A 12,508-nucleotide genomic window follows, 5' to 3' on the forward strand; every position below is an offset into this window, starting at 1 on the left:
CAGACAGCATAGATCCCTGGAGATTCACCCAGGCTGCTGCATTTTTACTGCCGCGTAGCACACTGTGATATGGATGGACCACGGCCTGTTTAGTCATTTACCTGTTGAAGAACATGGTTTTTTTTTTTTTTCCAGTTTTCGACTATTATAAATAAAGCTGCTATAAGAATTTGTGTACAGGTTTCTGTGTAAATATAATCTTCATTTCTTTGGGATAAATGCCCAGGAGTGTGAATGCCGAGTCACACGACAGTTGCATATTCAATTTTATAAGAAACTGTCAAACTGTTCCACAGAGTGACTAGACCATTTTACATTCCCACCACCAATGTATGAGTAATTCAGTTTTTTTGTATCTTCACCAGTACTTGGTGTTGTCATTATTATTACTTTTTAGCCATTTTCATAGGTGTTTAATATGTCATTGTGGTTTTGTATCTCCCTAATGGTTAAAAATACTGAACATCTTTCCATGTGCATATCTGTCATCTGTATATCCTCTTCTGTTCATGTCTTTTGCCCATTTTCAAATTGGATTGTTTGTTTCTGCACTGTTGAGTTTTGAGTGTTCTTTATACATTCTAGATACTAGTCCTTCGTTGGATATGTACTTTATAAATATTTTCTCCAAGTCTTTAGCTTGTCTTTTCATCTTTTAAACAGGGTCTTTCAGTGTATAAGTTTTCAATCTTGATGAAGTCCAATTTACCAATTTTTGTTTCGTATGAGTCATACGATGTCAAGTTTAAGAAATTCTTCACTAGTCCTCTATCACAAAGGTTTTCTCCTACGTTATTTTCTAAACGTTTTATAGTTTTACTTTAACATTTAAATCTGTGATCCATTTTGGTTAATTTTTTTATAAAATGTCAAGTTTAAACTGAGGTTCTGTTTTTTTTGGCCTATGGACTTCGAACTGCTACAGCACCATTTGTTGAAAAGGCTATCCTTCTTCCATTGAATTGATTTTGTACTTTTGTCAAAAATCAGTGGCTAGAATAGTCAAATTCACACAGACAGAAAGTAGAACAGTGGTTACCAGTGGCTGGGGGGAGAGAGGAATGGGGAGTTACTGTTTAGTGGATACAGAGTCTGAGTACAGGATGATAAAACTTTCTGGAGGTGGGTGGTGGGGATGGCTGCACAACAATGTGAATGTACTTAACACCACCAAGCTGTTTACTTAAAATGGTAATTTTGTTATGTGTAGTTTACAATAAAATTTTTTTAAAAATCGGTTGGGCATATTTGTGTGAGTCTATTTCTGGGTTCTCTATTCTGTTCCAATGACCTAAGTGTCCATCCCTCCATCAATACCACACTGTCTTGATTACTGTAGATGTAAATATATATATATATAGTGTATTGTCTTGTAGCTATATAGTTGGCCTTAATATCTGGTAAAGTGATTCCTCCTACTTTATTCTTTTTCAAGATGGTTGTAGCTATCCTAGGGCCTGTGTTTTTTCATATAAATTTTTAGAATAAGCTTGCACATGTTTACAAGATATCTTGCTGGGATTCTGATAGGGATTGTATTAAACCTATAGATCAATTTGGGAAAAATCAACATCTTTACTATGCTAAGTCCTCCAATCCATGAAAAGGCTATGTCTCTCCATTTATTTAGGTCTTTGATTTCTTTCATCAGCATTCTGTAATTTTCAGCATACAGTTCCTATAAATGTTTACTTAACATTTATACCTAAGTATTTAGGTACATGGCAATGTTTTTACTTTTGATTTTCAATTTGATTTCTACACGTTCCAATGTCAATGATTTTTATGTGTTGATCTTATATCCTGTGACCTTGTTGAACTCACTTATTAGTTTTAGGAGGTCTTCTTTTTTTAAAAGATTTAAAAAAATTTTATGTAGATAATCATGTCATATGCAGATACCATTAATTTTATTTCTCCCTTTACAATCTGTATGCTTTCTCTTTTTTCTCCTTCCTGTACAGGCTCAATCTTCCACTAGTATGTTGAATAAGACTGGAGTTCTTGATCTTGGAGAGAAAGCATTCCACCTTTCATCATTAGGTATGATGTTAGTTGTAGGTTTTTGGAGATGATCATTATCCAGTTGCAGAAGATCTCCTCTTTTCCTAAATTTGCTGAGTTTTTATCATGAATTGGTGATGGATTTTGTCAAATGCTTTTTCTGTACCATTTAACATGATCATATGATTTTTCTCCAATTGATATGATGGATTACAGTAATTGATTTTTGAATGTTAAACTAATCTTGCATACCTGAACTAAATCCCACTTGTTCTAGGTATAATTCTTTTAATATACTTTGGATTAGATTTGTTGAGGGCTTTCGTATCTAAGTTCATGACAGATATTAGTCTGTAGTGTTTGTTTTGTATTATTTTAGCCTGGTTTTGGTATCGAGGTAATACCAGTTTCCATGATCACTCTCCTCAACCTCTGGCAATCACTCACTCACCTGCCCTGCATTTCTAAAACTTTGTCATTTCAAAAATGTTATATAAATGGAGTCTTGCAATATGTAACCTTTTTTTGCTCAACATGGCTACTCCTTTTCAATATGATTGGAAAGCTGCTTTTAAAGGATATCCATCAGTTGTACTAGAGACCATCAAACTGTACTGGCTTTATCATGGCTAGATTTAAACTAGTGCTTCTCATCTTTTAAAAAAACCTCAGGGCAAATGTTTATCCCTGAATAAGTATGCCTGGACAAAAATTATCATGATTTATGCTCTTTAAGGTGACTTAAGGCAGATATGCAAAAAATATTTTGTCAACATCACTCTGATCCTAAGGTTTATTGGTAGTAGGTTTTAGGGAAACCAACAGCTATGATGTTCACTCAGCTACATAAACTCTACTTGATATAGTCATGTTAAAGCCCAGTGGAGCCTGGAATAATGATATTCCTGGAAATCTATCAAGATATCTACAAACCTAACTTGCTAATTTTTTCATTCAAATAAAAGTAAAACCGATTGAGTAAATGAAGACACCAGGACAGAAGATACCTATTTAAGAATCCCAATTGTAGAAATTCCTTGAAAAAAACCTTTTGTTACTGATAATTCTATGGTCTACTTAACTTCTTTCTCTCCTTTTGATTCTTTGTTTACTGGTGAAGTCCTTAAAGTAACAGGTTCTAAGTTTTCAAAAAGGGCAAATTTTCAAATGCCTGGAGTTTCTCATCAGATAAAAGTTCATCTTCCTGTACAGAGACTCATATTCACTTTTACTCACCTGTTCTCATATTGAAATTTCGCCAATATGTCTTTGGCTTTGGTTTGACTGTTGAGTTGAATGGCCATGGACACCTTGGAGAGAAGGGGCGCGTGGATCCTTATGACTCCCTCCGGCACGTCAGACTGCCAAGGAGGAAACATGCGGTACATTCTGTTAAACTCAATGATTACACTTAAGAGACATGAAAATCAGTGGCATTCCAAATTAGGGAAACATGTAAACATGACCAGGATTTAACCAGAATGAAACACTGCTTTCTTCCTAACAGCAGATTTACTAATGACTAAACTTAATCTGGGATTTTACTTTTGTTACAGGCTTAGGTCTCACTATAATGCCTTAAAATCATGAGGGAAGAAAATGGGTTGTGTTCATTGCAGCACTATTTACAATAGCCAGGACATGGAAGCAACCTAAGTGTCCATTGACAGATGAATGGATAAAGAAGATGTGGCACATATATACAATGGAATATTATTCAGCCATAAAAAGAAACGAAATTGAGTTATTTGTAGTGAGGTGGATGGACCTAGAGTCTGTCATACAGGGTGAAGTAAGTCAGAAAGAGAAAAACAAATACCATATGCTAACACATATATGGAATCTAAAAAAAAAAAATGGTTCTGATGAACCTAGGGGCAGGACAGGAATAAAGACGCAGACACAGAGAATGGACTTGACACGGGGATAGGGAAGGGTAAGCTGGGACGAAGTGAGAGAGTAGCACTGACATATGCACACTACTAAATGTAAAATAGATAGCTAGTGGGAAGCAGCTGCATAGCACAGGGAGATCAGCTCGGTGCTTTGTGACCACCTAGAAGGGTGGGATAGGGAGGGTGGGAGGGAGATGCAAGAGGGAGGGGGTATGGGGATATACGTATGCATACAGCTGATTCACTTTGTTATACAGCAGAAAGGAACACACCATTGTAAAGCAATTATACTCCAATAAAGATGTTAAAAAAAAAACTGGGTTGTGACAAAAATCTAATGTTTTTATCAGTGCATTTTCTTGAACAATGTCCTAAATAAGCCTACTTGAGGTAGGATTCTGTATTTCAATTTATTTTAAGAAGATTAACCTTCTGAAAAATTTAAGGATCTAATTGAGAAATGTGGCTTTTCAAATATTCTTTTTCTTTAGTCAGGAGCAATGAATGGTCACTCCAAATTGAATTCCAGATGGGCACCAAACTTGATCCCTCAAAGTGTCCTATTAACACTGGGAAGAATGGAGTGTGGACAGCTGCTGGGGAAGAGTGTCCCTGCTTTCAGGTGCTCTGATTGGCTTGGGGACCTCAGAGCTCTCATCTAAATGAAATATTCAAAGAATGGTGCTGTCTAATTAACAATAAAGTCTCTTTGTTAGAATTGAATGGAAAATTCCTTTTGTTTCAAAATCTTGAATGTTTTAAAACTTAATTCTCTATTTAGAGATAAGCAGAAATAAATTTCTATTTGAGGATCTGGCTACTCTTCAGGTAATTGTTTTAAATCTGTATGTTCTCAAGGGACGATACTCTTGGTGTAGTTTTATGTGAATTGACTCAGTATATCCCCTAGAAGAAATGTGTTATGGATTGAATTGTGACCTCCCTCCCGCCCCCCGCCAAATATGTTGAAGTCCTAAGCCCAGGACCTCAGAATATGACCTTTTTTGGAAATAGGGTCATTGCAAATGTAATTAGCTAAGACGAGGTCAAATTGGAGCACGGTGGGCCCTTAATCCAATGTGATTGGTGTCCATATAACAGAAGACACACACACACACACACACACACACACACACACACACAGGGTGAATGTCATATAAAGATGGAGGCAGAGATTGGAGTGATGCATCATCTGTAGGCTAAGGAAGGCCAAGGACTTCTGGCGTCACCCAAAGCTAAGAATGATGTCAGAAACACATCCTCCTTTCACGACCTTCAGAAGGAACCAACTGAATCAACACCTTGATTTCAGAGTTTTAGCCTCCAGAACTGTTAGAGAGTAAATTTCTATTGTTTTAATCCACCCTGGTATTGTTCCTGCAGCACTAGGAAACTACTTTTTAAGGGTCAGTTCTAACGGTACTTTTCTACTATTACCTGCGAGAAGCAGGAGAGCATGCCAGGGAATGGCAGTGAGTGGTTTAGAGCTGGGAGAGGGCAGGGAGCCCCTGGTTCACTGCAGTCAAGAGCATCCTCCCAAAACACTCCTGTGGGCATCTCACGTCCCTCCCCTGCCAGCTCCACAGAAGCCTCTTCAGATAAATTCCACACTCCTGATATCATTGAGCCAGTTATAATGATCACATTTTCCCTCTAACTTTCTAGAGTATTCACTCTTGTGAACAGAATGTCTAACCACAAATTCTGAGTCATCAATTAGTTGAGTCCTTATACATTCCTTCATGTGCTACACTGAAAATGTCAAGTTTGAAGGTGTATCATGAGCAAAATTATACACAGATAAGGTGGATATACCCAAAGAATACTATGTAAGGGGTTAATAATTAGGGAGGAAAGGAAATGATTTGCTTTCTTACCATTCTTCTTGTAGAGGGTGATTTTTGTAGTACCTTTGAAGTTTTGGGGCTTGTAACCTAAATAAAAAACATTTAGTCTTTAGGATTAACGTTGAGAAAACAAGCATATGCTGCTGTTGGAAGTGTAAACTGGTACAATCTTTATGGATAACATTTTGGCAATATTTATCAAATTATAAAATGCATATGCACTCTGACCCAACAATTCCACATCTATAACTTTATCCTTCAAATAGACTTCATTTGTGAGAAATGACATATGAACATGTTTATTCACCGATGCATAAACCTTAATAGCAAAATATTGGACACAGTCTAGCTGTTCGATGATACGGGAATACTAAGTTTCAGTGTGTTTATGGAATATCATGCAAAAGAAGCAAAGAAGAAGGCTTGTGGACTGATGTGGAATAATCACCATGATTTCATAAGTCATTAAAGAAGATGCAGGACAGTGTTTCAAGTATGTTATCATTCATGTAAAAAAAAAAGGGGGGGAAGACCATATATTCATTTTCGCTTGTATGTCATAGTGCCTCTCTGGACATATATGTACCTGTGTGTTCCTGTGCACACACATGCTATCATTGGTGACATTACTTGTCTTCAGGAGGGGAAGTCAGAGATGGTCAACTTTTATTCTATAGTTTTTCCCCTTCCAATATTTTGAATTTTGTAAACTGTCAATGAATTGTCTATTCCAATCAAAGTCAAGAAGTAAAAACATAGTATAGTACAATAGAACTGAAGAAAGACTATTTCTTCATCTTTAAGTGCTTGCTTCCATGGTACTTATAGCCTTTTAAAATTTTACTTAGTTCTATTTATAATTAAAACATTAAAGCAACTGACATTCATATAGCATTATACAGTTGACCCAGTGCTTTATACCCACATTATGTGAGTTGATGCTAATGACAACTTTGTGAAATAGATATCATTACTTTTTTCCCCAAATTGAAAATGTTTTTTAAAAATTTTGTTGGAGTATAGTTACTTTACAATGTTGTGCTAGTTTCTACTGTACAGCAAAGTGAATCAGCTATATGTATACCCATATCCCCTTTTTTTTGGATTTCTTCCCCATTTAGGTCACCACAGAGCACTGAGTTCCCTGAGCTATACAGTAGGTTCTCATTAGTTATCTATTTTATACATAGTATCAGTAGTGTATATATGTCAATCCCAATCTCCCAGTTCATCCCAACCCCCCCATCCCCCTTGGTATCCATACGTTTGTTCTCTGCATCTGTGTCTCTATTTCTGCTTTGTAAATAAGATCATCTATGCCAATTTTTTCATATTCCACATATATGCGTAAATATACGATATTTGTTTTTCTCTTTCTGACTTACTTCACTCTGCATGACAGAAAATTGAGGCTCCGAGAAAGACTTTAATTTGCCCTGGCTCACAAAGCCTGACCTGACCCCAGCTTCAGCTCCGCACATATCATACTTAGGCCATTGAAATTTTCCAGAATGAAAATGGCAGAGTAAGGACTCCAAAAGTCTGTCCCTCCATAAAAGTAATGAACAAACTGCCAAAAACTGACACTGTCAACTTCTTCAGAACTCTGGAAACTAACCCAAAAGTTGCAACCTGGAGAGTGCTTAAGTAAGAAAAACAGCTGAATCTTGATAAGAAGAGTGAACTTTGTGGCATTTTAACTTACATTTTCCCTTCTCAGCTCCACAGTTCAGAGACAGCCTTAAAAATAACAGCCTAAATTCCTGGTACAGATACTGAAGGGAACAGAATGGACGTCATTCACAAACAATTCTAATTATTTGTTCCCTGGAAGACTGGCTTGCCTTTATCTTGCCTAACTTGGAACTTGACCAGTGCTAAAGTGGTGTAATGTTGAAAACATTTATAGGCAAATGTTTTAATCACTGCTGCCTGATGCAGTGGGTGAGAGTTGGGTGAAAAAAAAAAAACTAAAAATCTTGGGAGGCAAGCCTAGAGAATGAGATGCTTTGGGGAATAAGGTCTTTGAAAAGCTCCAACATATTCCTGAGAATCTAGAAGGCTATGGGCATGCCCAGGGCTGTACACATATTCAGGAAAGACCTGAAAAGAACTTAAGCTCTCACCTCTGGCTGACCTTTAAGCTCTGTCCAAACAGGAACTGAAGGCTCAGGCCAAGTTGTAAATTGCCTGGCTGAATACTGAAGGTGTGTCAAGCACACGAACACACAGAGCTCGTCTGCAAAGACTGGGAGATTTTTTTGGTTTCAAATATTTAAGAAAATCTCTGTGCAAACATCAGCTAACCACTAGGCTAATGGAACAGAGACTTCAGTAGCCACACTAAACAAAGAATATAGACATAACAAAATTAGTTCAGCAGAAAAGTCATGAACAAATAAATAAGAGCTATAACAAGCAGCAACCATGGGGAGGGGGGAGAATCCAAAGCCGCCACATTTTAACACTCAAAATGTCCATTCTTCAATAAAAATTATGAGACAGGCAAAAAAAAATGGCAAGAAAATATGGCCCGGACTTCCCTGGTGGTGCAGTGGTTAAGAATCCGCCCGCCAATGCAGGGGACACAGGTTTGAGCCCTGGTCCAGGACGATGCCACATGTTGCAGAGCAACTAAGCCCGTGCGCCACAACTACTGAGCCTGTGTGCCACAACTACTGAAGCCTAGAGCCCATGCTCCACAACAAGAGAAGCCACCACAATGAGAAGCCCGCACAGTGCAACAAGGAGTAGCTCCCACTCACCACAACTAGAGAAAGCCCTTGTGCAGCAACGAGGACCCAACGCAGCCAAAAATAAATAAATAAATTAAAAAAAAAAAAAGAAAATATGGCCCATACACAGGAAAAAAAAATTAGTGTCAATAGTTTCAAAAGAAACTCCTTAAGGAAGCCTAGACATTGGACTTACTTGAAAAAGCTATTTTAAATACTCTAAAAGAACTAATGGAAACCGTGTCTAAAGAACTAAAGAAAACCATGAGAATGATATCTCACCAAATAGAGAATATCAAATAAAGAGAATACATGATAAAAAGAAACCAGAAAGAAATTATGGAGCTAAAAAAAGTCCAGTTGAAATGAAAAGTCTGCTACAGAGGTTCAACAGCAGATTTAAGAAAGCAGAAGAGGGAATTCCCTGGTGGTCCAGTGGTTAGGACTCCATGCTTTCACTGTTGAGGGCGTGGGTTCAATCCCTGGTCGGGAACTAAGATCCCCCAAGCTGCATGACGTGGTCCAAAAAAAAAAAAAAAAAAAAGCAGAAGGAAAAAAATCAGCAAATCTGAAGATAGGTCATTTGAGGTTATCCAGTCTTGAAACAGGAAGAAAAAAAAAAAATGAAGAAAAATGAGCAGAACCTAGACGAACTGTGGAACAACACCAGCACACCAACGTACACACAGTTAGAGTTCCAGAAGGAGTGGAGAGAAAGGAACAGAAAGAACGTTTGAAGGAACAATGGCTGAAAACTCCCCAAATTTGTCGAAAGACAATGATCTACGTATCCAAATAGCTCAACAAACTCCAAATAGGATAAAATCAAAGAGATCCACACCAAGAAACATCATGATCACACTGTCAAAAGACAGACATAAAGAGAGAATCTTGAAAGCATTAAGAGAAAAATCAATTCAAGTACAAGAGCTCCTCAATAACAATAGCTGATCTCCCAGCAGAAACCATGGAAGCCAGAAGACTGTGGGATGACATATTAAAATTGTGAAAGAAAAAAAAATACTGACAAGCAAAATTCTATCTGGCAAAACAGTCCTTAAAAAATGAAGACTGGGAGTTTGGGGTTGGTAGATGCAAACTATAACATTTAGACATTCCCTTGATAAGCAAAAGCTGAGAGAGTTCATTGCTAGCAGACCTACCTTAAGAGAAATGCTAAAGAGAGTCCTTCAAACTGAAATGAAAGGACACTAGGTAGCATTTCTTCACCACATGAAGAAATAAAGAATATCAGTAAAGGAAATTACTTAGGAGAATATAAAAGGCAATATAATGTATTTTTTGTTTATAACTTCACTTTTCCCTTATCTAACGTAAAAGACAAGTGCATGACAACTATAAATTTATGTCAATGGGCACACAATTTATAAAGCCGTAATATGCAGCAATAACAGCATAATGTGGGGGGACAGAAGAATATAGGTAGAAAGTTTTTATATACTTAAGGTATATTAATATGAACTAGATTGTTATAAATTAAGATGTTACTTATAATCCCCAGGGCAACCACTAAAAAGATGATTCAAAAATATATAGTAAAAAACAACAACAAAAGAATTAAAGTGGTACACAAGAAAGTATCTATTTTACACAAATGAAGGCAGTAATGGAGAAACTGAGGATTAAAACATGTAAGACATATAGCCAAAAATGAAATAATTTAAGGGAAAAATAGAAAGTTCTACAATAGTTGGAGACTTCAATACTTCACTTTCAATAATGGATAGAAAAAGTAGGTAAAAGACCAGAAAGAAAATAGAAGACTTAGACAACACTATCAACCAACTAGATCTAACAGACATATATAGGACAATGACAGCAGAATCCATTCTGAAGTACACATAAAACACTGCCCAGGGTAGACAGTATGTTAGACCACAAAACAAGTCTCAGTGAAGTTTAAAATATCAAAATAATACAAAGTATGTTACATAACCACAATGGAATAAAATTAGAAATCAGTAACAAAAGGAAATTTAGAAAATTTACAAATATGGAAATCAAACAACATATACCTAAATAACCAATGGACCTAAGGGAAATTAGAAAATACCTTGAAATGAACAAAAATGAAACACAACACACCAAAACTTACTGGATGGAGGAGAAGTAGCGCTCAGAGGAAAATTTATAGATGTAAATGCCTACGTTAAAAAGAAAGATCTCAAATTAATAGCCTAACCTTCTGCCTTAAGAAACTAAAAAAGCCAGCTAAACTCAAAACAAGCATAAGGAAGGAAACAATAAAGATCTGAGTTTTAATAAGGACTAGAGAATAACAAAAAAATAGAGAAAATAATGAAACAAAAGTTGGCTCTTCAAAAAGACCAATGAAATGGACAAACCCTTGGTTAGATTGACCAAGAAAAGAGAGAGGATTCAAATTATTAATCAAGAGTATAACTGGGGACATTACTACAAACATTATACAAATAAAAAGGATTATAAGAGAATACTATGAACAATTTGTATTTCAACAAATTAGATAATCTAGATAAAATAGATAAAATCCTAGAAACACACAAACTGTCAATACTAACTCAAGAAGAAATAGAAAATCTGAATAGAGCTATAACAAGTAAAGAACTTAAGTCAGTAATCCAAAAAAAAAAAAATTCCTACAGAGAAAAGTCCAGGACCAGATGGTTTCACTGGTGAATTTTACCACACATTTAAAGAAGAAGTAACACTAATCTTTCTTAAACGCTTCCAAAAAATTTAAGAGGAAGGAGCACTTCCCAACTCATTCTATAAGGCCAGTATTACCGTGATACCAAAGCCAGACAAAGACATAGCAAGAAATGAGAAACTACAGACCAGTATCCCTTATAAAAGTTGATGCAAAAATTCTCAACAAAATACTAGAAAGTCAACATAGAGTTCCATATGACCCAACATATGCCCAAGAGAAATGCAAAACAAATGAAAAAAAAGAAGTGAAATACTGATACATGCTACAACATGGATGAACCTTGAAAACATTACGCTAAGTGAAAGATGTCAGACACAACAGGCCACATACTACATGCTTCCATTTATATGAAATGTCCAGATAGGTAAATTCATAGAGCTAGAAAGTAGATAAGAATGTGTCAGGGATTGTGGGGAAGGGGTAATGGGGAGTGAATGCTTAATTGGTATGGGGTTTCTTTTGGGGGTGGTAAAGATAGTCTGGAATTAGATAGTGGTGATGGTTGCACAACTTTGTGAATATACTAAAAGTATATACTAAAATGTATACATTTTGAAATAGTTAAAATGGTAAATTTTATATTATGTGAATTTTTTCTCAAAACAAAAATGTTTTTCCCAAATTTAATGTGCTGGTTCTAGTTGATCTGAAGTCACTTTGCCTATAATCAATGAGGGAACATAGCCATTCAGCCTGTTTGTGATAAATCAATTAGCAATACTCCTACCTTACTGCCTTGGGATTTACTATTCCTTTCCCTGAATGAACTTTCCCCTCCTTTCTCCCTTCCAAATGCTACTACCCATCCTTGAAGATGCAGCTCAAATGCCACTTCCTCCGTGAAGTCTCCACACTTCCCACGTTGGAGCACATTTCTTTCTCCTCTGCGTGATTCCCGGCACACTGTCTGCACGACACGTCTGACACTGAATGCATATTCATGGTTCCTGTGTACATTTCTCTACCAGATATTTCTCTACTAGATATACGTTCCTTTAAGGACAAAGTGAGTTTCCTGTACCTCTGCATCCTCCTCAAGGCCAAATGCTATGCCTCACGATCATCCTCAAATTAAAGCAATAAAGATAATTCTAAAGCCTGTTTCCATTATCCACCTCCACACAAACAACTGCGCTAAGGCAAAAATTCTTTGAAATGTAATGAATTTACACAAAACGACTTGAGGATTAGATATTCTTTTAGGATCCAATCACTACAGAAATCTCTGTCTCTACTTATTAGATATACTGACTACTGGATTGCCCTTAAATCCAGTTCACAGGGACTGAAATGTTGACTTTCAGCATGTAAGAA

General features: G+C 36.4%; 1 protein-coding gene across 6 annotated transcripts in view; it reads right to left on the reverse strand.

Moving 5' to 3' along the window:
- Positions 1-12,508, reverse strand: part of ARHGAP28 (Rho GTPase activating protein 28) — a 155,228-nt gene that overhangs the window by 7,034 nt on the left and 135,686 nt on the right. For all 6 annotated transcript variants that reach the window (XR_005016241.1, XM_036823789.1, XM_036823788.1 and 3 more), the window contains 2 exons: positions 5,777-5,833; positions 3,241-3,365 (listed from right to left, as the gene is read on the reverse strand). Coding sequence is in view for 5 of the 6 variants with exons in the window: in XM_036823789.1 (XP_036679684.1) it covers positions 3,241-3,365; positions 5,777-5,833 (182 nt within the window). In the remaining variant the exon portion in view is untranslated. The remainder of the gene's footprint in view (positions 1-3,240; positions 3,366-5,776; positions 5,834-12,508) is intronic.

This window comes from Balaenoptera musculus, chromosome 14 (assembly GCF_009873245.2).
Source record: "Balaenoptera musculus isolate JJ_BM4_2016_0621 chromosome 14, mBalMus1.pri.v3, whole genome shotgun sequence".
Taxonomy (NCBI): Eukaryota; Metazoa; Chordata; class Mammalia; order Artiodactyla; family Balaenopteridae; genus Balaenoptera; species Balaenoptera musculus.